This window comes from Hylobates moloch, unplaced genomic scaffold (assembly GCF_009828535.3).
Source record: "Hylobates moloch isolate HMO894 unplaced genomic scaffold, HMol_V3 SCAFFOLD_19, whole genome shotgun sequence".
Lineage (NCBI taxonomy): Eukaryota > Metazoa > Chordata > Mammalia > Primates > Hylobatidae > Hylobates > Hylobates moloch.
This window is the reverse complement of record NW_026652294.1, coordinates 20422358-20446820: the sequence shown is the minus strand read 5'-3', so window position 1 is coordinate 20446820 and position 24463 is coordinate 20422358. Positions and strand designations below refer to the sequence as shown.

The 24463-nt window shown below is 57.5% G+C and overlaps 1 protein-coding gene across 1 annotated transcript; it reads left to right on the top strand.

Annotated features, from left to right (window-relative positions):
* Positions 1-3150: 3150 nt before the first annotated feature.
* Positions 3151-24289, top strand: PDGFB (platelet derived growth factor subunit B). Its single transcript, XM_032138605.2, has 7 exons — positions 3151-4221; positions 12193-12289; positions 14538-14627; positions 16235-16440; positions 17855-17999; positions 22127-22277; positions 22659-24289. The coding sequence occupies exons 1-6, from the start codon at positions 4159-4161 to the stop codon at positions 22249-22251; spliced, it is 726 nt and encodes a 241-aa protein (XP_031994496.1). The 5' UTR covers positions 3151-4158; the 3' UTR covers positions 22252-22277; positions 22659-24289.
* Positions 24290-24463: the final 174 nt, after the last annotated feature.

Genomic DNA, 24463 nt, shown 5'->3' with positions numbered 1-24463 from the left:
AGAGGTTGCAGTGAGAAGAGATCGCACCACAGCACTCCAGCCTCAGCAACAGACCGAGACGCCATCTCTGAGATGGCTCACTGCAGTCTTGAACTCCTGGGCTCAGAGGATTCTCCCTCCTGACAGCCTCCTGAGTAGCTGGGGCCACACTCAGATTTTTTTTTTTTTTTTTTTGGTAATTTTTTTTAAGAGATGGGGTCTTGCTATGTTGCTGAGGCTGGACTCAAACTCCTGGCTGCAAGTGATCCTCCAGCCTCAGCCTCCCAAATTGCTGGGAATACAGGGGTGAGCCACCACGCCCAGGGAGGTGTTCTTTACAGACTGCTCCTCTGCAAGGAGAGGATACAAGACAGGGGTGCTTAGCACAGCATTCAGGCGCAGGTGTCATGCAGCATTCAGGCCCAGGTGTCATGCAGCATTCAGGCCCAGGTGTCATGCAGGTGTCATGCAGCATTCAGGCCCAGGTGTCATGCAGCATTCAGGCCCAGGTGTCATGCAGCATTCAGGCCCAGGTGTCTGCTGGGCCCTCTTCTGCCACTTCTAACCCATGTATTGCCACCTGCACTGCAATGATTTGTGTCTATCTCACTGACAGCATGGGAAGTCCCTGAGTGCCAAGGCTGGGACTCCTTCCTCATTCCATTTCTCAGAGCTTCATACAGGGTCTGCAAACAGTAGGCGTTCTACAATGCTGCTCTGAGTAGCCTTCCCTCTCCCCCAACTTGTACCTAAGTCAGAGTTCATATGGATCCAGCACTTTTTAGCTGGCAGAGCAGGTTCCCATATATTAATGCATGTGGTGCTCACCAAAGCCCTGTGTCAAAAGTGTCATCGTTGTCATCAGCATCGCCTGCCAGAAAACTGCACAGCACGGTGGTCTCAGCATGTGGGCTCTGTAGCTGGACTGCTCAGATTCAAGTCCTGGCCTTACCACTTACAGGCTGTGTGACCTTGAACAAGTGTCTTGGCCTCTCTGTGCTTCCATTTCCCCATCTGTAAGATAGGAATAACACATCTCACAGGAGCATGGAGAGGCTACAGGTAGAGTAAGAAAAACACTACCTACCACGTAGTCAGCTCACTAATCATGGTAGTTGTTACCATTCTATTTATAGGGGACACAGAAGGTCAAGGTCAAGATGACCCAGCTGTCCGGTGGAACAGGGTTTTTATCTCTGAGTCATTAGACTTCAAATCTAGTGTTTGGGGGTTATCTCCTTGTCCCGCTGCCCCATCTCCCTTGTCACCCTGCCTCCTAATTTATCTGTTTATACATCTGGTTGTCCTTCTCAATGGGGCTCTTCAAAGGCAGGGGCCTGCATTAGGCTGGTTCACACCTGTCTCCCCAGTGCCTGGAGCAGTGCGGGGCCACCAGTGAACTTGAAGGCTGCATGGAAGGATCCACGCGCTTGCTTCCTGCTAAGGTGTTCTACTGAGCGCCTCCACATGGAGGACCTCATGGGAGCCTCCAGACTACTCCAGGAGGAGGGTAGAAATTCTCTACAACTGCACTGAGGTACAACAAACCGCACACATTTTGTTCTGATGTACATATACACCCATAAGCCCATCAGCACAATAAAAAATAACAAACATTTCCATCACCCCTAAAAGTTTGCCATGCCTCTCTGTTATCCCTCGCTCCTTCCCATTATAGATTTATTTTTATTTCTTTAGAGATAGGGTCTTGCTCTGTTGCCCAGGCTGGAGTGCAGTGGCACAGTCACAGCTCACTGTAGCCTCAAACTCCGGGGCTCAAAGCGATCCACAGCCTCCCGAGTAGCTGGGACTACAGGTGCTTGTCACCACACCCAGCTCCAGTTTATAGATTCATCTCCAGTTTATAAAGGAGGAAACCGAGGTACTGAGAGGTTAAAAAACCTTCCCGGAGACACTTGTCCAGCAAGTGGCCGCTCCAGGATTTGGACCAAGGTGATGTGTCTTCAGGCTGCCTCTCTGCCACTGTGCCATGCTGCTGGGTGTAGTCAGCAGTGGGTGGGTGCCTGCAGTGGTCTGTAAAGACCACCTGAGATGTCCTTCCTCCTCTGTTCCACCCTGTCCAGGTCCAAGAAGACAGTTTATGAAGAGAGAGCAGGTGTGACTCTCAGTGTGCTCCTGTGTGAGAAGCAGGCTGATGTCTCAAAGGGAAGGGCGGATAACAGAGACAGTGCAAGTGGAGGAGATAAGGGTGCCTCAAAGCCGGGAGGCTGGGTGATGCAGGAGCCTGCGCCTCCCGAGGGGGGTGCTGGGCCCAGTGTGAGTACGTGTGACTGTGACTGAGACAGTGTGACTGCTGAAGGCAGGGACATAGCAGCTCCCTGACTGGGGGCGGAAGGCGTTAACTGTGTGAAGGCTGATTGTGGGTGGGTGGGCTCTGGGCCTCGAACCCGGGGGCTGAGGGAGATAGTAAACAGCAGGGTGACTGACGGGAGGATCATGTTGGTAGCCCTGCGAAGATGCTGCAGGGCTGTGGGGGTTTGTGTGACTTTGCAGTTCAACAAATTCAAATTCAGCCAATGCTGGCAGGGCCTGTTGTGCCAGGCAACCAGCTAGGAGGAGGAGGAGACTCGGACCCAGCTTGCAGCTGAAGGGCGCTGGCTGCCGGGTTCTGTGGGTTCACCTTGCGGTGCCTTCCCTTGCTGGCATGGAGTCCTTACAATAGCCCCATCTCCAGGTTGAGGCTAGATGGAGGGGCACAGAGGGAAGTGACTTGCCCAAGGTGACCCAAGCTCCCGAGTGCCAGGGCACGATCTGAATTCAGGCTCTCAGGCTGCAGAGCCGGAGGCCCTCCCTGTCATGCCTATGCCAGGGTGGAAATGTCTGGTCCTGGAGGGGAGCTTGGACTCCTGGCCTTGGCTCTGGAGACATACCCCTAGACCACGTGGGCTCCTAACCTGTCCATGGTCACTGTGCTGAGGGGCGGGACGGTGGGTTGCCCCTAGTTCTTTTTTCCCCGGGGCCAGATTCATGGACTGAGGGGTTGCTCGGCTCTCAGAGACCCCCTAAGCGCCCCGCCCTGGCCCCAAGCCCTCCCCCAGCTCCCGCCCCCCCCTCCTGGCGCTGACTCCGGGCCAGAAGAGGAAAGGCTGTCTCCACCCACCTCTCGCACTCTCCCTTCTCCTTTATAAAGGCCGGAACAGCTGAAAGGGTGGCAACTTCTCCTCCTGCAGCCGGGAGCGGCCCGCCTGCCTCCCCGCGCACCCGCAGCCTCCCCCGCTGCCTCCCTAGGGCTCCCCTCCGGCCGCCAGCGCCCATTTTTCATTCCCTAGATAGAGATACTTTGCGCGCACACACATACATACGCGCGCAAAAAGGAAAAAAAAAAAAGCCCACCCTCCAGCCTCGCTGCAAAGAGAAAACCGGAGCAGCCGCAGCTCGCAGCTCGCAGCCCGCAGCCCGCAGAGGACGCCCAGAGCGGCGAGCGGGCGGGCAGACGGACCGACGGACTCGCGCCGCGTCCACCTGTCGGCCGGGCCCGGCCTAGCGCGCAGCGGGCACGCCGCGCGCGCGGAGCAGCCGTGCCCGCCGCCCGGGCCCCGCGCCAGGGCGCACACGCTCCCGCCCCCCCACCCGGCCCGGGCGGGAGTTTGCACCTCTCCCTGCCCGGGTGCTCGAGCTGCCGTTGCAAAGCCAACTTTGGAAAAAGTTTTTTGGGGGAGACTTGGGCCTTGAGGTGCCCAGCTCTGCGCTTTCCGATTTTTGGGGCCTTTCCAGAAAATGTTGCAAAAAAGCTAAGCCGGCGGGCAGAGGAAAACGCCTTTAGCCGGCGAGTGAAGACGAACCATCGACTGCCGTGTTCCTTTTCCTCTTGGAGGTTGGAGTCCCCTGGGCGCCCCCACACGGCTAGACGCCTCGGCTGGTTCGCGACGCAGCCCCCCGGCCGTGGATGCTCACTCGGGCTTGGGATCCGCCCAGGTAGCGGCCTCGGACCCAGGTCCTGCGCCCAGGTCCTCCCCTGCCCCCCAGCGACGGAGCCGGGGCCGGGGGCGGCGGCGCCTGGGGGCCATGCGGGTGAGCCGCGGCTGCAGAGGCCTGAGCGCCTGATCGCCGCGGACCCGAGCCGAGCCCACCCCCCTCCCCAGCCCCCCACCCTGGCCGCGGGGGCGGCGCGCTCGATCTACGCGTCCGGGGCCCCGCGGGGCCGGGCCCGGAGTCGGCATGAATCGCTGCTGGGCGCTCTTCCTGTCTCTCTGCTGCTACCTGCGTCTGGTCAGCGCCGAGGTGAGTTGCCACGGCGGCTGGGGCTGGTTCTTCATTCATTACCTTCGCCCCCACCTTCTGACCGCCCCCTCCTCTCCCTGCAGTGAACTTTGGACCCTTGCAGCCCGTGAGCCTGACGCCGGGCGCTGGGTGACCTCCTCGGGCTGGGAGCGAGGTCCGGGGGTGACAGGCTTTAAGCGAAGGCAACAGCGGTGGCTTTCTTTCCAACCGGCGGGCGAACCTGGCTCCCTAAGCCGTTCCGTGTCGGGGGAGGGTGTGTGTGGCTCTGTCCCCCACCCCTTGGGAACCCGAGAACAAGCCCCTTCCCGGCCGGGGGAGAGGGGGTGGGGTGGCGCCCAGGGTGCAGAAGGCAGCGCGTCCTCCCGAGCCCACTTCGGCGCCAGCCTCGGCTTAGGCTCTGTCCTGCCATCGGCTTGCCCAGGAGGTGCAAGCTTGCGCACCGGTGCCATCCATGCCGACCTTTGACGGGGCTCGGGTCCCACCCTGGCTCCCGGTCGGGGTCCGGGTGGACGCCCTCCGGCACGCGCAGGGCATGCCCGGCCCCAGAGCACGGTCTGGAAGCAGCTTGTGTCTCGGGCGCGGGATTTGGGGTGGGAGTAACAGGGAAAGAGGGAGAGAGGAAGAGAGAGATAGAGACGCAGGTAGGTTTCGGGCACTTGGGTAGGGGGAGGACTGGGGGCTCTGAAGGAATCCATCCCCCGGGGCGGTGTGTGCCTGAGGCCTTGCCGTACCTGTGCCCGCGCCCTGCAAGAGGAAGCACCTCTCTCCCCCGCATGCAGGGTGCGGAGCGCGCCGCCTGTAAAAGCCTAGCTGCACGGGAGATGGGGTATAAAAACATCTGCGGGAGCGCTGGGGTCGGAGCCGTCCCCACCCCTCCCAGCCTCACGTAGCCGTGAGTTGGCAAGTCTACCCGGAATCCAGGTGGGAAAGGGGGCGGGGCGGGACGACGCGCGCGGTGGAGGGGAGGGCAGCCGGGAGCGCGGCGTGACTGGGTCCCGTCCCACCTCCGCCCGGCTGCGGCCGGGAGTCCGCACCTCGCCCGCACCTCGCCGGCTCCCGGGGAGGGTCGGCCCCTGCGGCCTCCAGCCAGGCGCAGGAAGGAGGCAGCGGCGGCGAAGGGGTTAAGGCGGAGGGCTCGGAGGCCGCGGCCCGGCCTTGGGCTGCCGCCAGCGCAGGTTGTTTTGACCACGGAGGAGCCGTCTCCTTTTGTTCTCGGGGCTCCTCGAGGGCCGCAGGCCGCCCGCCCGGGGGCCCCGCCCTTCCGCGGCCGGCCCCGCAGCCCGCACCCGGGAGGGAGGACGCGGGGCTCGGCCGGGCAGCCTGCAGGCCCCTCCCGACGCCCCCTCTCCGCCTCTCCCGCAGCCCCCCGGGCCGCGGCCAGCTGTTGGGGAGGGGGTGGCCGGCCGGCCCCAGCTGCCGCCTCGCCTCGCCGTGGGACCTGGGGGCTGGGCCCGGTGCCAGGGCGTCCTGGGAACGGCGGCGCCCCGTGGCTGCTCTCCGCAGCCCACCCCGCCCGGGCCCCCGACTCGCTCACTCACCCCACGCATGCACACTCCTGGCCGGAGGCGATGCTGCGCTCCGGCAGGCGGGCGCGCAGAGCGACGGGCACGCACTACCGCGGCCAGGTCGCGCGCCCGCCGCCGCCACGCCCGTGCACACGCGGGACACACGCGCGCGCACCGCACACAAACGCACGCACGGCCCCTGCACGCGCGGCCTGAGCACACGTGCGCGCACACCCACGCACGTACACAGGCACGCACGGGCCCCCGTGCACCCAGCGCCTGGTGCTCGCCCCCGCGCAACAGGTGGGCCCTCCGTGGGCCCTGGCACCTCACCACCTCTGTAGCGGCCCCATTTCCTTTCTGGCGTCCTGTGAGGGAGGGAGAACCTCCCATCAGCTCCACAGCACCCACTTTTTTTTTTGCCTTGTCAGCCCGACGCCCCTCAAACCTTACCCATCTGTGACTCCTTTTTTTCAACCACCCCCGCGTGGTGGAAAATGGTGGTGATGTGACTCTGAGGGGCACTGAGCTGTCCAGACCGATTCCCCCTTCACATGAGCCTTCATTTGAACCTGCAAGACTGGAGGGACCTGGCGTGTGCAACCGCGGAGGGGGCTCCCACCCCTGGCTGTTGCATTCTCTTGGCTGATCCCAGCGTGCCCCGGGGAGGCCGCTGACAGCTGGATGTTTCCCCAGCCTCCCCTTACCATTTCCAGCTTCGTCCAGCACCTCCTCCTCCTTTCCCACAGCTCCACCGGCTCGTGTATCTGGGGTGGAGGCTGTGGCACAGAAACTGCCTTTCTCCTCACTTTAGTCACAGCATTCTTGAACACATGGCCACAGGCGCGATGTATGTGGCACTTTGCAGTTTATGAAGCACTTTGCTGCTAAGCCTGAGTGAGCCTCAGGCTGGCCCTGGGGGAGGGGACCTGCATGGGGATGAGACCATGCAGGGGTCAGTCCAGGAAGGAGCTGTAATGGCCAGTGCTAGGAGAGTCAGGGCAGGCCTGCTGATGGAGGTGGCCTTGGAGCTGGCCACGTCCTGGTCGTGCTTGGACTAAGCTTTCAGCAGAGGGCAGGCAGCCGTGAGGCAGGGCTGGGCGGAGGGCCTGCCGAGGCCTCTGAGGTGCCATCTCCACCAGCTGAGCTGGCTTCCAGGAGGGCGAGTCCCACTGTCACGTGACATGTCTGGCCTCAGCACCCTTCTTCCGGGAAAGAGTGAAGGGCCCCACAGCCCTTTGCCATCCAGCTTCCTCTGGGTTTGCTAATGGCCCTAGAGGGCAGGAGACCAACCGCTGGAATCTCAGAGCCCTGGAGGTGTGCAAGGGCAGGTTAAACAGAATTTGGAGGATCTGGTGCAAGAGCCAGGAAGAGTGTGTGTGTGTGTGTGTGTGTGTGTGTGTGTGTGTCTGTCAGAGAGAGAGAGAGAGACAGAGACTGACTGAGCAGGAATGGTGAGATGTTTATCATGGGCCTCATAAGTACCTCTCCATGTCTTGTCTTCCCCTCCCGCATTGAGGAGCCTTTTCTGTGCCAACTCTTCCTATGTTCAGTTTATTTCATTGTTTGTTAGCTGCTTTCTCTACTGGAGTGTCAACCCCATTAGAGAGCTTTCCTCCTGGTCCCCACTTTTAGAACAGTGCCCAGAGCCCTGTGGACAATCAGTAACTATTTGTGCAAAGAACAGTTACTGCTGGGGTGGTGGGGAGGGCAGGGCCTGGCCCCCTGTTGCTTCATGGACCCACTGACTCCTCGCTTCGCTCTGCTCCGAGGGCAGCCCCACTTTTCAGCCCTCTGGTAGGCATCAGTCTTTCAAGGCCCCCCATCTTGAGAGAGAAGCATGTCTGTCTCTCCTCTATCTTGGGACTTGGGCTACCAGGATTAGACAGGACAGAGGAGAAGAAACAGAAAGAAAATCAGACTGCAAAGGTTCTGTGTATCTTTAGCTGGGGCTAAGTTTCTGCCACCTTAAAAAAAAAAAATGAGAGAGAGAGAGAAGATTGGATTAATGCAAAGTTCCCGAAGAACAGCAGAATCCCCTGGCCCGTCCCCTGGCTGGGATGGGGATGGGCAGTGATTGCCATGGTTGCCAGTATTATAAATGGCTGCACTGGTTCCTCTCTTCCTGCTTTAATTTTCCTCTGCTCCTGCAAGAGGTGGGGAGGCCAGGGTGCTGGGCCCACGTGAAGGAGCAGAGGCTGAGCGGGAGGGTCCCAAGAGCAATAAAGAAGGGGAATGCTAGGTGGGAAACACTGGTTCTAATGGCTTCTGTGGTTTGCCCCAAGAGGGCTTCTTCAAAGGGGTTGGTTGGCTTTGGCATTTGATCTAAATAAGGCCTGCGACTCTCAGGCAGGCAGGCTCTGGGAGGCCTCATCAGCTTCTTCCTCTGCCAGCCACAGACAACGCCCCTGGTTGCTTGGGCCTGTGTGTCCCTCGGTGGGAACGGCAGGCAGGCCAGGGGAGTGTGTATCTGTGTGTGTGTGCTGGGTCCAGGAGGAGGGCGGGGTTCAAGCCCCTTTGATCTGCCAGCCTGGTTGGGAGCAGATCACTCACCTGGCCTCACGCTCGCTCGTGCCCTTCCTACCTGCTGCAGCTGGCATTGGGGGCGGGGTCGGAGGAGGCTGTTTACCTTGGCTCCTACGGCTGGCTTTGCCCCAGCTGCCTCCTCGCCACGCCCTCAATCTGCCAGAAACCCCAGGCCTGAGATCTTGGGGCAGCTTCTTCAGGGTGCCAGGCCTCCTTTCCCATCTCTGAAGTGAGCTGTCCACCTGGAGGCCTGCGGTACCTGTGCCCAGGAAAACCAGGCTCCGGGCGGCTCACCTTCCCATACCAAGAAGAGCCTGTGACTCCCAACAGGTGCTCATGCTCGTCATCCCCAGAGCATTGCATCCTGGAGCTGAGCACGTGCTGAGTGTCCCCCCACCCTCACCCACCCCCAGCCCCGGAAGGGCCCTGCCAGCCCACACGGCCCAGGCTCTGCCAGTGTGGAGGTAGGGTACCATTTCCTGTGGCCCAGCACAAGGGATAATGCAAAGTCACGCACTCTTTCATGGGCGGGCAGCTCTCCACCCACTCCTTGTCATCCTCAAAAATGTCCTGTGCTGCTGGCCCTGAGCACGTGTGCCACTCGCTGCTGCCCACAGAGGAGCCATCCGGAAAGAATTAATGATGATGACAGTGACAACTCATTACGCACCCATTATCTGCTGGCAGCTCTGCTCTGTGCAATTATGCCTCCCAGTAACCCCGGGCGAGGTATTATTAGCCCCATTTAAAAGATGCAGAAGCCGAGGTTTTAGATTGTGACAAGATTCCAAGAATCCAGGTTGCCCTGGCATCTGGTGCCCTTGCTCTTTCCTCTGCTACAGGGTTTCTCAGCCTCTGCACTCCTGACGTTTGGGAAGGCTGTCCTGTGCCCTGAAAGGTGGTGAGCGGCATCCCCAGCCTCCCCCAACTTAGATGCAGTGCACACCCCAAGTTGTGGCCACCAGCAGTGCCTTCATACATTGCCACTGTCCCCTGGGGGCCCAGTGGGCCCTGGTTGAGAGCCTCTGATGTGGGACATGCTGCAGAGTAAAGAGCCAACATGAACCTTGTGTGATGCTGAGGGCCGGTGGCCTCAGAACACAGGAGAGGGAGGCTGAGACGCCCCATGGTGGGCTGGAACAGGTGGGCACTCTGGAACCTGGGAACGACCCAGCTCTGCCACTTGCTGATTGTCTGGACCTGTTGCTGCTTGTTTAATTTTTTGTAAGCTTCAGTGCTCTCATCTGGAGGATGGGGATACAAATACTGCCAGCCTCTTAGGATTGGTAGTTTCTACGGTGTTTTTCTCAGCGTGTGGCTTGTAGCTGGCATTCATAGATGTTAGTTGTGGTATTATTACCAAATCCGGGTGGCTTATGGGGAGTTCTGGGCATCTAGTGGCCACATTACCAGAAGCATCTGCAGGGATGGCCTCCCTGCTCAGATTAAAAGGGACTCTAGGAGCTCATTTGCCTAGGGTTGGGGAAGAATATCCCAGGTGGCCTTCCTGGTGGAGGAGGTGGAAGAATCATACTGGACAGAACCTGGAGAAGGGTAGACTCCTTCGTGCATTTGATCAGTATTTACTGAGGACCTACTATGTGCCTCTCTCTCCTCCTCAGACCCTATCCTGGGCTCTTTCACACTCAGCCTTGGAGGGTCATCTCCTATGTATCATGGGCCTGGGTCTGGGGTGTCCACTTGGCCTGTTCAGGGGTCTGCCTCCTCTGCCGTGGCTGGCAGCTGCAGCCAGCTCTCCAGTGGGCAGGGAGATCTTGGCACAAGCACTAAGTGCCATTTGCTACTAGGCCTTTGGGCCCCTCCCCTGGGGGGTTAATTGAATCTTTACTCCACAAACACTTCTTGTTCTCCTTCTGCCAGTGATCCAGGGAGGCCTGGCTAGGCACCCGGCTTTGGCGTTTTCTCTGCCCCTTCTAACACCTCCTGGCAGAATTAGAATTGAATCGAATGTTCTTCAAGCCTCTCAATTCACAGATGAGAGCCAGGACCATAGGGGCAGTGACTAGCCGAGGTCACACGGCAGTTGGTCCAAAGGCGTGGGATCCGGCTCTCTGGCCTGCCAGTTCTGGGTTTGACAGAACTCTCAGGGGAAGCGGCTTTCGCTGGTGTTCACTGGAGACCAAGCCCTCTGTTCTGTGGGTTGGGTACTTTGTCAACATTTGGAGAGCACCAGAGGCGTGGTCTCTCTTCTGAGGTGGAAGGAATGAACTTGCTTGAGGGCGGGAGGAGGCAGAGCCCAGAGGAGATGGGGGCCGAAAGTGAGGGGCAGCGGGGCCCGTACCCTCCTCTATCTCGCACGTGCAGCCCCTGGCTTCCCGGATATTGAAGGAAAGACCCCAGTTCTCAGCCAAGCCCTGCCACCTTTTTTTTCCTGGAGTTGCCCAGCAGCCCTTAGACATTGGGCGGGGTTGTAAGCTCCATGTTCAAACAAAGACATGGAGACTCAGGGGTTTCAGGGAATGATGTAGCTTTAAAAGTGGTCACCCCCACCCCCCGCCCTGAGTCTTCTGGCTCCTGGATCAATGTGGGTGGCCAGAGTTGGTCATGGCTGAACCCCTGGAGATGTTCCTAGACTTCGTGATAAGCTGGAGGAAACAGAGCTTTTGGGGAGAGCCTCCCGAGGCCGGCCACAGGGCTGAGACGACCTCTTCTCCTCTCCCTCGCTCCGCCTCCGCCATCAGGCAGTGAGAAAGCAGCATCCCTTTTGTGAAGGTAGCCTGCACCGACCCCCTCTGAGCCCCCCGACCTTCGGCTCCGGGAGTGTAGAGTGAACCAAGAAGGGCCGGAAGTCCTCCCTTCTTAATCCAGGGAAACTGAGGCAGAGAGTAGTTTAACCCAAGGTTCTATAGTACTATGCCAAGCCTATTGACACCCTCTCCAGGGCTGTCTGTCCAGACCGTGCAGCCCGAGTGCCTGTGCCTGCACGTGTGTGTTTGCACATGTGGAAGTCCGGTCCCAGCCTTTGAACATGCAGTGACATCTTAGGAATTTTCTTTGCTTCTCAGTGGCTGGTTGTCTGGATTGTGATTCTCAGTCTCCCATCTGCCCTTGCCTCTTTCTTGGGATCTCTGGCATCAGCCCCTTGGGTCTCCTGGGACTGTGGGGGACGTGGCTGTGACCTTCCTACGGGGCTGCTCTTGTGTCATTGTGGGACCTGCGGTTTCCCTGGAGGAAGCCCGGCTCCGAATGAGGCCTGTTGAAGTGTTATCAGGTTTCGAGTGTGTTTGGCAACAGGCCAAAGGGGCTCTAAAAATAGGGTTTGGTTGGGCACAGGGCACGGGTAAGCTTTCAGGTTTCCCGGCCGTGTCCGAGGATTCCCTTTTCGCCTCTTTCGAGTGAGAGACTTCATAGATACCACTAGGACCTGGGGCCTTCTGAGGCCATCGCACTCTGCACGCATTTATTAAGCACCTCTTGAACCCAGGAGCCTGGGAGTACGGGCTCTGTCATCCCAAAGGCATGGGTTTGAATGCAACTTTTGCCAATAATGGAGCCTCTCTTTGAACCTTTGTTTTCCCCTCTGTAAAATGGGGGTTAGATTGGCCATGGGAAATGCTGGCTGTCTTCAGCTGTGAGGTGTGGAGTGAGACTCAGAGAGAAATCAGATTTTGGTGCATTCCCAGAACATGTAGTTCGGTGGGGGAGACAGACATAGACAAGCAGGTGCAACTCAAAGCAAGCTGGGGATCCTGCTGGGGGTTGAGGGTGCAGGAACTGAGCTGGGTCTCAGAGGCTTTGGCAGGTCCAGGCCCTGAGGCCTTTGTGCTTCTGATCATCAGGCCTGGATCCTGCCTGTCCTTCTCCCTGTGACCTTGGAGCTTTCCACAGGAGAAAGCGAGAAAGTGTGTGGTGGGGGAGACAGCCATGCTGGAAAGCCCCCATTCCCAGCTCACTCAGCCTTTTGGTGTCTGCCCGGCAGGGGGACCCCATTCCCGAGGAGCTCTATGAGATGCTGAGTGACCACTCGATCCGCTCCTTCGATGATCTCCAGCGCCTGTTGCACGGAGACCCCGGAGGTAAATGGAATCTTCGCCCCGCACTCCGGCCCTCCGAGGAGACTTTAAGGAAGCCGGGAGGGGCAGGACAGGAGGCATCCCTCCTCCTTGACGTCTGGGGAACCAGAGGCCCATGGCAGCCCAGAGAGAGCCCGGCCACACCCATCCAGGGCAGGGCCGAGTCAGCAGGCGGGTTGGTACCTGGGACCTGGGGTGTGGCAGGAGAAGCACCCACGTGTGGCTCCGGCTTGGTGCCGAGGGTGGGGTGCCGGGAGGAGGGAGGGCGGGGAGAAGGTGCCCAGGGCATCTGCCGAGTATGTCTCCAGGTGTGGGCCCAGACAGGGAGGGTGGCACTGGAGGAGTCATCTCCCCGCCCCTCTGGCTAGGGGCCCGGTCTGTGAGGTCCCCTGGGGACACCTGGCCTTGACCAGCAGGCAGCCCTGCCCGTGCCCCAGAGCTCACTCAGCGAATGGGCACGTGCTCGGTGGCACACACGTGGCGGGGCTGGCGGGCTGGATTGACAATGTATTTATAAACGCTGTCTTCAGAGCAAATTCCATTCTATTCTAACCTCTGGCCTGTTCCCTGGAGCCCTGGTCAGCAGCCCCCCTGCACCCCCAGGTCCCCTTCCCTCTGGGGTTCTGTCTCTTTGTCACTTTGTAATCCTTGCCCAGACGCTATCTACGGGGGAACAGCATTTCCTGCCTTTGTTTCCTCTCCCCGTTGGGCCCCTGGCTCCCTCTCAAAAGCATTCTCGGGCCCTTTCAATCCCGCCTGTGCTGGGGGGCCGTGAGGCAGGCAGGAGGGGGCCCCAGCTGGGCCCACCTATTGTTCACCAGGGCCCCCACCCGATGTCTCCCACAACCCCCACCCTATGCCCGACTGGCCGCCCCTGGCTACACACAATGGGGCAACTTCCAAATTTAGCCTTTCTACCATTTCTTTCCAAGCCTTTACGCCCCCACCCTCAGACGGCCCCTCCACACCCCTGGTGGGGGTCGGGATCTTGGAGATGAGGCTTTCAATAGCACGCCTGTTTCAAGGCAACCATGTGGCTATTTTTTCCTAATCAACTTAACCTTTCCACAAAGCGCATCTTTTCCCCATCTCCTCCCCACCAGGGACATTCCAGAGATGGCAGGGAGAAAGGAAAGGAGCCAGAGGGACAGATAGGCTCGTTGACGTAGGGGCTGTCAGGCTGGACGGAAGCGGACTAGTCATCAGACTCCCTGCAGTACCCTGGACGGACAGGCGGCAGGCGCCTTTGTCTTGGATGGGGCCAGTGGGTTGGGGCCTGAACTGGAGCCATGGGGTGCTGTGTGGAGGTGGCAGGAGCGTGTTCCCAATGCCCCTTAGTTTATTTGTGGCTCCTCACCCATGAGAGAGACAGAAGGGTCTGTCCACGCCTTAACATCCAGCTTGGAGGCCTCCCTCAGCCCTCACTTCCCAGCAGCCAGCCTCCAGCCATGGGCTCTGGAAAGGACCGAGGTCTCCAAGGAGTGCTGATGGGACTGAGATGGTGCCCAGGCTAGAAAAGGGAGCTGTCATTTGTGACCAGAGGAATCAACAGACGGCTGGGGGCAGAGGTGGGGCAACAGGTTAGAGAAGGGGAGGGAGACACACAGATACGGTGTGAGGGGCCCGGAGCTAGAGAGACCAGGCCCTAGAAGGGTGTGTGGCAGGGACTCGCCACCCCCAGCAGGCCCAACTCCCACCCCTCTTCTCCTCTTCTCTGTCTTCAGCTCCCACCCCCATCCCTCTCCCTCCCTCCCTCCCTCCCTCCATCGCTCCCGCCTGCCCAGTGCGGCCATTGTCCGGGGCTCCAGAGGGGCTGTGTTCAGGGCATGCGGTCCCCCTGGGGCTTCTGGGAATTTCTCCATTCAGCACTTCCTATGGGAACGCTGGGTGGAGGGGCACTGGAAACTGGCCTTCAGTGCCCCAGGTCCTAGCCCCGCCCTGGAGGCCGAGGAGGGTTCACTTACAGTAGCAAAGGGGAAGGGTTATTTTTAACTCCACTGACATGGGTTCTGGCCAAAAATGTGGCTAAAGAGCCAGGGATGCAGTCAGGATCCTGGGCCTGCAGCTGTCCTGGGGGCTGCTTGGAGGGTCCCTGCTCAGGGCCAGGACCCGTGCGTTTATGGGGGCTGGAAGGAGGGACTGTTCTCTGGAGTGGGGAGAGGCAAACCTCCTGCCTGCCCAGAGACCCCGGCGGAGGGAGCCCCTGCCCGAGGTGGGGCCGCCTTGTGTCTGACTGTGACTTCTCCTGCAGAGGAAGATGGGGCCGAGTTGGACCTGAACATGACCCGCTCCCACTCTGGAGGCGAGCTGGAGAGCTTGGCTCGTGGAAGAAGGAGCCTAGGTAAGACTGAGACACCCAACAAGGGTCCTTCAAATTAGGATGGGGGCCAGGGAAAGAGAACGGGGGCGGGCAGCCAGTCGGAGGGCTCCGAGGGTCCTCTTACAACTCCCTTTCCCCCCACATTCGGGACTGAGCGAACTGAGAGAGTAAAACCATCCTTAAATGCCTGTGTTGAGTCATCACACCCCCTCGCCCCCACACTCTCTGTTTTTTAAATATAGCGCTGCAAAGCTCATTCGTTCCTTATTTCAGTCCTGGAGGTAGATATTATTAACCCCATTTCGCAGAATTGGAAACTGGGGCCCAGAGAGGGTAAAGAACTAGGTGAGGTCACACTGCTAGGAAGCAGTAGGGCTGAGATCCCAACCTGCTCCCCTCACTTGAACCCAACATGGTCCCTGATGGGCTATGGGTATCTCCTGTGGCGAAGGGCTGCGGCCTAGGCTGGCAGACCTCGAGCAAAGCCTGGGACTGCCTCCTGCTCCCTTGCAGAGACCTAAAGGAGACCGTAGATCATTAGGTCCCAGAGAAACCCTCCCAGGTGAGGCACATGTCGACTCAAACCCCTCCTCCTCTTTGATAGCTGGAGTCCCCAAAACACCGCAGTTAGAGGCTGGGGGAACGATGGATAAGAGTCAGGTGGCCTGGGCTGGGCACGGTGGCTCACGCCTGTAATCCCAGCACTTTGGGAGGCTGAAGCAGGCAGATCATGAGGTCAAGAGATGGAGACCATCCTGACCGACATGGTGAAACCCTGTCTCTACTAAAAATACAAAAATTAGCTGGGTGTGGTGGCGGGTTCCTGTAGTCCGTGCTACTTGGGAGGCTGAGGCAGGAGAATTGCTTGAACCAGGGAGGCGGAGGTTGCAGTTAGCCGAGACCACGTCACTGCACTCCAGCCTGGCAACAGAGCAAGACTCCGTCTCAATAAAAAGAAAAAAAGTTAGGTGGCCTGAGTTCCACCCCCAATCTATGAATGTGGGTGGGCAGAATATTCAGCTCTCAGAGCCTCCTGTCCCCTGTACGTGGATAGCAGCGGTAACCTCAGTGCTTGCTGTAGGCCAGGCTTACTCACTTTACACCTAGATCCACATGGGAGGGAGGCGCTGTTATTATCCCACTTCATAGAGGAGGAAGCTGAGGCTTTGAAAGCAGCAGTGATGCGAGAATCCATGGCACTGTAAGACAGCAGTGCACGCGTGGTTTTGAGCTAATATGGTACCTGCATAACAACCACATGTTGGGCAAGCCCATAAATGTGTAAAATCATAAAGAAGAATAAAATAGTTATGTGCCAGCAGAGGGAAGCGGACATTTACTAAGCATTTACAACATGCCCCACACTCTGAATTTTCTCACTTGAAACCTACAGTGGTTCTTGGGTGTAGATCTCATTGTCCCATTTTCAGATGGGGAAACACAGGCTTAGAGCGGCTCAGCCATCTGCCCAAGTCCCATGGCTAATGACAGCCAGGACTTGAAATCTGAACCCCGGGGTTGAAGGGCGTGAGAAAGTGTGGTCCCGGGGGCACCCACTGAGCTCCCCTGCCAGGTGGGGGGACTCTGGGCAGGCCCACGCTCCTGACCCAGGTTCCCTCTCCTCCCAGGTTCCCTGACCATTGCTGAGCCGGCCATGATCGCCGAGTGCAAGACGCGCACCGAGGTGTTCGAGATCTCCCGGCGCCTCATAGACCGCACCAACGCCAACTTCCTGGTGTGGCCGCCCTGCGTGGAGGTGCAGCGCTGCTCCGGCTGCTGCAACAACCGCAACGTGCAGTGCCGCCCCACCCAGGTGCAGCTGCGACCTGTCCAGGTGCGTAGGCTCCGCAGCCCCCCAAGGCTGGTCCCGGTGGTGGGTGGAGACCACTCTTCTGGGGCTCAAACCTGACCAGGCTTCCTTGACTGGCCAGAGTGGTGTGTCGAGGGACATTCCTGATTTGTTCCTGGGCTCTGTCCAGAGAGACCCACTCTTGGGAAGCTCTTCCTAGGCAGGTGGACTGAGGCCGACCATGAGTCCTCTGAGGTGGCCCAGGCCACTGTAGCCAAAAGCCACAGACAGACCCCCCAGGCTGGGCGAGGTGTGGAGCCAACGTGAAGTAGGGATGTCACCTCCTTTACTAGGACAGAATCGCAAAACGTCCCTTGAAGAGACGTATCCGCAAACATTTGTCTGACACTCAGAATGTTTTGGGCAGCGGCTCAGGTTCCCCCAAAGCTCTCCCTGTTCAGGGCTGTCTTGAGAAAGGCTCAGGTGGGTGGCCCTGCATCTTTGACACCTGCTTGTCTCTCTTTGACAAGCTGTGTCTTTAATAAGGAGAGTGCAGAGAGGCCCACCAGGTGATAGACACTGCGGAGCTGGGGCAGGTCCCCTGACAACAGTGGAATGCAGATCCTGGCTTTCTTCGGAGGGACGGGGGATACGTACAGTGAACTCAGGGAAAATTCTAGAGTAGAGGCTGTCTCAGGGAGCATCCTGGTCTCACCCTGGTCGGGACAGATTCAGAGAAGCCGCTGCTTCTGCTTCTTGTGGAAAGATTCCTGCACACCCCAGGCCAGCCTTGCCCACAGGCTGGGCAGTGCGCACTTCTCTAGCTCAGCACCGGCCCTTGCCTGATGATCTGCCTGCGTAGCCGCACTTCCTTCTCCTGCCACCAGCCCGTGGCCTCTCCTCCTGCCCACCTTCCCTCCCTGGCTTGGGCCCCACACCTGAGACTACGAATGTCACTCCGCCCCACTGTCCACTCTCGTGGTATCTCCTGTCCTCAATGCTTCCAGCTCTACGGATGGACACCTGACATCTGACCTCCCCGTTCCCACCTCCCTCCTAGATGAAGCCTCCCCCCACTTCCTTCCAGACAACCATCTCCCGCCTCTGCTGCAGCCCTGACCTTGGCTGGCGCTCCGGGAATGAGGATACCGCAGGCCCCAGCTCAACCCGGAAATGCCTTTCTGGCTGTCCCTCTCTGGGGGCACTGAGGGGGGCCCCAGGTCGGGAGGGCTTGTTTTGATGGAAAAGCTACGAGAAGGGCAGAGGTCAAGGTCCTGCTATTGTTTGGGCCAAAGCGTTTGCCCCACAGCCTGCTCTCCCGAAAGCCGGGAGAAAGCTTTCGGCTTTCGAGGAAAGATTGCTGCAGGGGACACCGAGGTGGGAAGCACAGGCCATTCGGGCTTCCCAGGCTCCTGGCTGTGTGGCCTCTACAGAGGCATTTTGTGGCTCTGTCCTCCAGGTGAGAAAGATCGAGATTGTGCGGAAGAAGCCAATCTTTAAGAAGGCCACGGTGACGCTGGAGGACCACCTGGCATGCAAGTGTGAGACAGTGGCGGCTGCACGGCCTGTGACCCGAAGCCCGGGGGGTTCCCAGGAGCAGCGAGGTAACCACCTTTCCAGGCTCAGCCCTCAGCCCCCTTCCCCTGCAGCAGCTGGGGGCAGGGGCCGGTCTTAAAAATGGAAATGGGATCAGGCCTGCCCCTGGTTAAATTCATGGGAGGCTTTCTTTCCATCTTGCTGAGAACAAGCCAGGTTCCTCCCTGGCCTGAGAGCCCTACATGAGGATTAGCCCCTGGCTGGCTCTCTGGTCTCTGCCAACCAGTACCCTTCACCTGTGCCACCCCCGCCGGACAGGCCTCTTTCAGTAACTAATGGAGTTTCTGCCTCAAGGCTTTAGCACACACTGCTGTGGCTGAAGAACACTTCTCCCAGCTCTCCACAAGCCTAGCTCCTTCTCTTCATTAGAGTCTCAGCTCAGAAGTCACCTCCTCCTAGAAGTCTGCCCTGACTACCCCGTCCAGAGCAGCCCGATTTCCAGTCTTGCTACCACAGCCCCCTGCTTTGTTGGATGTGGGGATGGGATGGTGGAATGAATCTGGGCCTGGATGAGAGAAAGCTCCGTGCACATCAGCTTCAGATAGTGAGCAGCTTGTCCTAGGGATGAGAAATCAAACTAATTTCTCGTACCCTTGAGTGGGGGAACCAGGACCAGTGGGGAGAAGCCACTGGAGAGAGATTTTTAGCTGCATATGCAGAACAGCTAGCTGGTGATCAGTCAGGGGTGCAAGGTGGAATTGGCAGCATTGTGAGGCATCTCTACAAAACGTACAAAAATTAGCCAGGCATAGTGGCACACACCTGTAGTCTCAACTACTAAGGAGGCTGAGGTGGGAGGATCACTTGAGGCTGGGATGTCGAGGCTACAGTGAGCCGTGATGGCACCACTGCACTCCAGCCTGGGCAACAGAGCAAGACCCTGCCTCAAAAAAAAAATGATTAATATGATTAGATGAGCATTAAAAAAAATCACGTAAGTGATAGTTCTTTTTCAGTAACTTTCTATTGTTAGGGACAGGACAATCTTTTCATTCTCTTTTCATTCTCATTTCTTATTAACAAGACCCTGAAGACGGAGCCGTTTCTTGGCATCTGTGTCTTATTCCCAGAGCGGAGCTGAGTCGCTGGATGCCCTGGAAAGGCTGATCATATGACAGCTTCAAACTGACGTGTTGTAAATTATTGAGCTAACATGGAGGATGATTTCTCTATTAAGGGAAAATTATATATATATATTATATATATATATAACATATATATATATATTATATATATATTTGAGATAGTTTCACCCTGTCACCCAGGCTGGAGTGCAGTGGCACAATCTTGGCTCACTGCAACCTCTACCTCCTGGGTTCAAGCAATTCTCCTGCCTTAGCCTCCCGAGTAGCTGGAATTACAGGCACGTGCCACTACACCTGGCTAATTTTTGTATTTTTAGTAGAAACGGGGTTTCACCATGTTGGCCAGGCTGGTCTTGAACTCCTGACCTCAAGTGATCCACCTGCCTCAGCCTCCCAAAGTGCTGGGATTACAGGCATGAGCCACCATGCCCAGCCTCTTTCTTTTTTAAGAGACGGAGTCTCTCTCCATCACCCAGGCTGGAGTGCAATGGCATGATCATAGCTCACTGCAGCCTTGAACTCCTTCCTGGGCTCAAGCGAGCCTCCCTCCTCAGCCTCCCGAGTAGCTGGGATTACAGGCATGTGCCACCATGTCCAGCTAATATTTTAAGTGTTTTAGAGATGGGGTCTTGATTTGTTGCTCAGGCTGGTCTCTAACTCCTGGGTTCAAGTGATTCTCCCACCTCAGCCTCCCAAGGTGCTGGGATTACAGGCATTGAGCCACCACGCCTGGCCTTCTTTATGTTTAGAATGAGTTACTTCATGTATTTGTTTGACGTAATTTCCTAAACCAGTTTCTTGGGAGGCCCATTATACCAGTGAACGTAGATGACGTAAAGTCCCATCATTTTAGTTCCAGTATTTTGGTTGAGTATGACGGTGTTTCTGTCACCTGTCCATGGGCCTGGCTAAGGCTTGGTAGTGTGGCTCTCTGTGGTACTGTGGTCAGTGTCAGACCTCCTGGGCTCAGATCTGCGTGCTGTCACTTGAGCTGTGTGGTGACCTTGTGCTTGCCTGGGCTTGGTATAGCCCAGTGTCCTGCTGATGGCCCAGGCTCTGGGGAAGAAACTCCTTGGGCCCTTCAGTGGCCCTCCTGGTGTCTTCTGTCTGAGGGGATCTGAAGCCCATCCAAGTCCCTGAACTGCTAGAAAATTTGCCCATTTGCAGAGATGGGATAGCTGCCTCGTGGGAGCTGGTGTCTGTAAGGTGGGAGGTCAGGTGTCAGATCCTGGCAGGCTAGGAGAGCTCAAAAGGCTCCCAGGAAAAGGCTGGCCTTGAGCTCAGCAGACAGAGCTGTCCCTGCCAGGGCGGCCACCTGGGAACCTAGGAGGGAGAGAAGTGTATAAGAGCTCCCCTTGACTGAGGCTCATAGGCACTGTCGTTTGTGCTGAGTGGTTGGAGGTGTGCACTCTAGAGGCAGATCCCTGAGTTCAAATCCCAGTCTCTCTGCTTCAGTTTCCTCATCTGTAAAGTGTGGGTAACAGCACCTGCCGGTAACAGTACCTGCCGTGAAGGGAAATGAGCATAGAGCAGCACCAGGTGCATGGTAAACACTAGCTGGGGGGTTTCTGGCCATTTCCATGTATTGTCTCCTAACGCTAGGAGGTCAGGGCTGCTGTCTTCTCTGCTTTAAAGATGTGGAAATCGGCTGGGCGCGGTGGCTCACGCCTGTAATCCCAGCACTTTGGGAGGCCAAGGCGGGTGGATCACTTGAGGTCAGGAGTTAAAGACCAGCTTGGCCAACATGGTGAAACCCCATCTCTACTAAAAATACAAAAATTAACCGGGTGTCATGGCACATGCCTGTATTCCCAGCTACTCGGGAGGCTGAGGCAGGAGAATAACTTGAACCTGCGAGGTGGAGGTTGCAGTGAGCTGAGATCGCGCCACTGCACTCCAACCTGGGCAACGGAGTGAGACTCCGTCTTAAAAACAAATAAATAAACATGTGGAAATTGAGGCACAGGGCGTTTAAGTGACTTGCTCCAATGTCCACAATACATGGGAGAGCCCAGATTTGAGCCCAGGTGGGTCAGACCCACAGCCTGAGTTGTGGCCCATCCCACTCTACTGCTTCTCAGAGTGGCAAGGGGCAGGTAGGTGACAGGCACAACTGACCCGAAGGCCCAGCTTCATGGTGGGAGTGTGATTCTGGCCCAGAGCCCAGTGGCCTCCACACCACGTGATTGGACGGGGCCAAGAGGTTGGGAGGAAACCTCAATAGTAGGTCAAGCTAAGGAAAATAAGAAAAAAAAGTGAGTCTTAGCAGCTGCCATGTGCTGACCACTTCATACTCGGAGCTTTTTATTATCTTTCCCAGGTCTGGGGATTGACTGGGCTCAGCTGGGCGGTTCTATTGGCCCCTCTACTGGTTGCAGTCAGCTGGCGGCCTGGGCTGTGGTCACCTGGAAGCTCAATGGGGACAGCTGGGCCTCTTTTCCTCTCCCTGTAGTCCAGGGCCTCTGGCTGTATGGGGAAAGCCAGTCTCCACCTGGCCTCTCCATGTGGCCTCTCCAGCAGGGTAGCCAGACCTGTTATGTGGCGGCCCAGGGTCCCCCAAAGCATGAAGGTGAGAGCTGCCGGCCTTCTTAAGACCTCTGCCTGGAACTGGCATGGCACCACGTCTGCCTTTTGTTGGTTAACCAGATCCAACTCCAGGCTAGATTCAAGGGGCAGGGAAATTACTGGTCAGTGGACAATGACAAAGAACTTGAAGCCATATTTAATCTACCCAGCTCTGTGTCCAGTACTGTGCAAAGAGCTTTGCCAGCATACTGTCGTTTATTCCTCCCACCAGTCCTATGAGGTGGGCAGTCCTATTACCCCTATTCCACAGATGGAGGCACCAAGGCTCAGAGAGTTTCAGTCATTGTCCCCAAGGCACATACAGCTGGTGAGCAGTGGAGTTGGGATCCAAACCCAGGACCCTGGTCCAGATTCCCCTCCTGTCCCTTTCCTGAGCCCAGAAGGTCCGTGGCAGGCCTTGGTCAGTGGGGAGAGACCACCCCAATGGTCCGCATGCTGACGAGGTCTTTCTTTTTCTTGTGCAGCCAAAACGCCCCAAACTCGGGTGACCATTCGGACAGTGCGAGTCCGCCGGCCCCCCAAGGGCAAGCACCGGAAATTCAAGCACACGCATGACAAGACGGCACTGAAGGAGACCCTCGGAGCCTAGGGGCATCGGCAGGAGAGTGTGGGCAGGTGAGGGCCGGGTGGGGAAACTGAGGCCCAGAACCCTGTGTTTCCTTCTCTGTGGTCTGTGGATGGGGTCAGGGAAAAGGATTTTTCCATACAAAATCCAGCCTCTGAGCCTTGGTCCTCTCTGTCTGGTTATCAGCTGGGGCAGGATGGGTGGCAGGCTTTGGAGACCCCAGCCCAGCTGTGTCCCAACATGCCCTAAGAGAATGGGAGGTCTAAATCTCAATCTTCCCAGCCCCTCAATGCCCTCAGCCCTGAGCATTGCTGGAAATCAGGGGTGGCTAGTTGACCCCAGCTCCCTGCCCCTGGCATCGGGGACATATGAACATGGGATGGACCCTCTAGGCTGTCTCTGACCCCCGTGTCTCTCTGCTTGGCCTGCAGGGTTATTTAATATGGTATTTGCTGTATTGCCCCCATGGGGTCCTTGGAGTGATAATATTGTTTCCCTCGTCCGTCTGTCTCGATGCCTGATTCGGACGGCCAATGGTGCTTCCCCCACCCCTCCACGTGTCCGTCCACCCTTCCATCAGCGGGTCTCCTCCCAGCGGCCTCCGGCGTCTTGCCCAGCAGCTCAAGAAGAAAAAGAAGGACTGAACTCCATCGCCATCTTCTTCCCTTGACTCCAAGAACTTGGGATAAGAGTGTGAGAGAGACTGATGGGGTCGCTGTTTGGGGGAAACAGGCTCCTTCCCCTGCACCTGGCCTGGGCCACACCTGAGCGCTGTGGACTGTCCCGAGGAGCCCTGAGGACCTCTCAGCATAGCCTGCCTGGTCCCTGAACCCCTCGCCAGCTCTGAGGGGAGGCACCTCCAGGCAGGCCAGGCTACCTCGGACTCCGTGGCTAAGACCACAGACAGGCACACAGACTGGAGAAAACCCCTCCCACGGTGCCCAAACACCAGTCACCTCGTCTCCCTGGTGCCTCTGTGCACAGTGGCTTCTTTTCGTTTTCGTTTTGAAGACGTGGACTCCTTTTGGTGGGTGTGGCCGGCACACCAAGTGGCTGGGTGCCCTCTCAGGTGGGTTAGAGATGGAGTTTGCTGTTGAGGTGGCTGTAGATGGTGACCTGGGCATCCCTTGCCTCCTGCCACCCCTCCTCCCCACACTCCACTCTGATTCACCTCTTCCTCTGGTTCCTTTCATCTCTCTACCTCCACCCTGCATTTTCCTCTTGTCCTGGCCCTTCAGTCTGCTCCACCAAGGGGCTCTTGAACCCCTTATTAAGGCCCCGTATGATCCCAGTCACTCCTCTCTAGGGCAGAAGACTAGAGGCCAGGGCAGCAAGGGACCTGCTCATCATATTCCAACCCAGCCACGACTGCCATGTAAGGTTGTGCAGGGTGTGTACTGCACAAGGACATTGTATGCAGGGAGCACTGTTCACATCATAGATAAAGCTGATTTGTATATTTATTATGACAATTTCTGGCAGATGTAGGTAAAGAGGAAAAGGATCCTTTTCCTAATTCACACAAAGACTCCTTGTGGACTGGCTGTGCCCCTGATGCAATCTGTGGCTTGGAGTGGCCAAATAGGAGGGAGACTGTGGTAGGGGCAGGGAGGCAACACTGCTGTCCACATGACCTCCATTTCCCAAAGTCCTCTGCTCCAGCAACTGCCCTTCCAGGTGGGTGTGGGACACCTGGGAGAAGGTCTCCAAGGCAGGGTGCAGCCCTCTTGCCCGCACCCCTCCCTGCTTGCACACTTCCCCATCTTCGATCCTCTGAGCTCCACCTCTGGTGGCTCCCCCTAGGAAACCAGCTCGTGGGCTGGGAATGGGGGAGAGAAGGGAAAAGATCCCCAAGACCCCCTAGGGGTGGGGTCTGAGCTCCCACCTCCCTTCCCACCTACTGCACTTTCCCCCTTCCCGCCTTCCAAAACCTGCTTCCTTCAGTTTGTAAAGTCGGTGATTATATTTTTGGGGGCTTTCCTTTTATTTTTTAAATGTAAAATTTATTTATATTCCGTATTTAAAGTTGTAAAAAAAAAAATAACCACAAAACAAAACCAAATGAATCCGCCAGAGGTCTGTCTGTTGGCATCGTGCGTGACAATTAACCTTTCTGCCTTGGCAGGGTGTGCCGACAGCTTGCGGCGTGTTCCTCTCACTCTGGGAGCCTCAGGCGTGATCACACACACTGGCGTGCACATACACACACACACACACACACATGCTCACACATGCG

What these genes read in the sequence shown, in the direction of transcription:
- PDGFB (XM_032138605.2), top strand. Translation starts at nt 4,159, where the DNA reads ATGAATCGCTGCTGGGCGCTCTTCCTGTCTCTCTGCTGCTACCTGCGT. An exon ending in TGCGTCTGGTCAGCGCCGAG is followed by an intron (nt 4,222 to 12,192) that starts GTGAGTTGCCAC and finishes TCTGCCCGGCAG; the next exon opens with GGGGACCCCATTCCCGAGGA. An exon ending in GTTGCACGGAGACCCCGGAG is followed by an intron (nt 12,290 to 14,537) that starts GTAAATGGAATC and finishes CTTCTCCTGCAG; the next exon opens with AGGAAGATGGGGCCGAGTTG.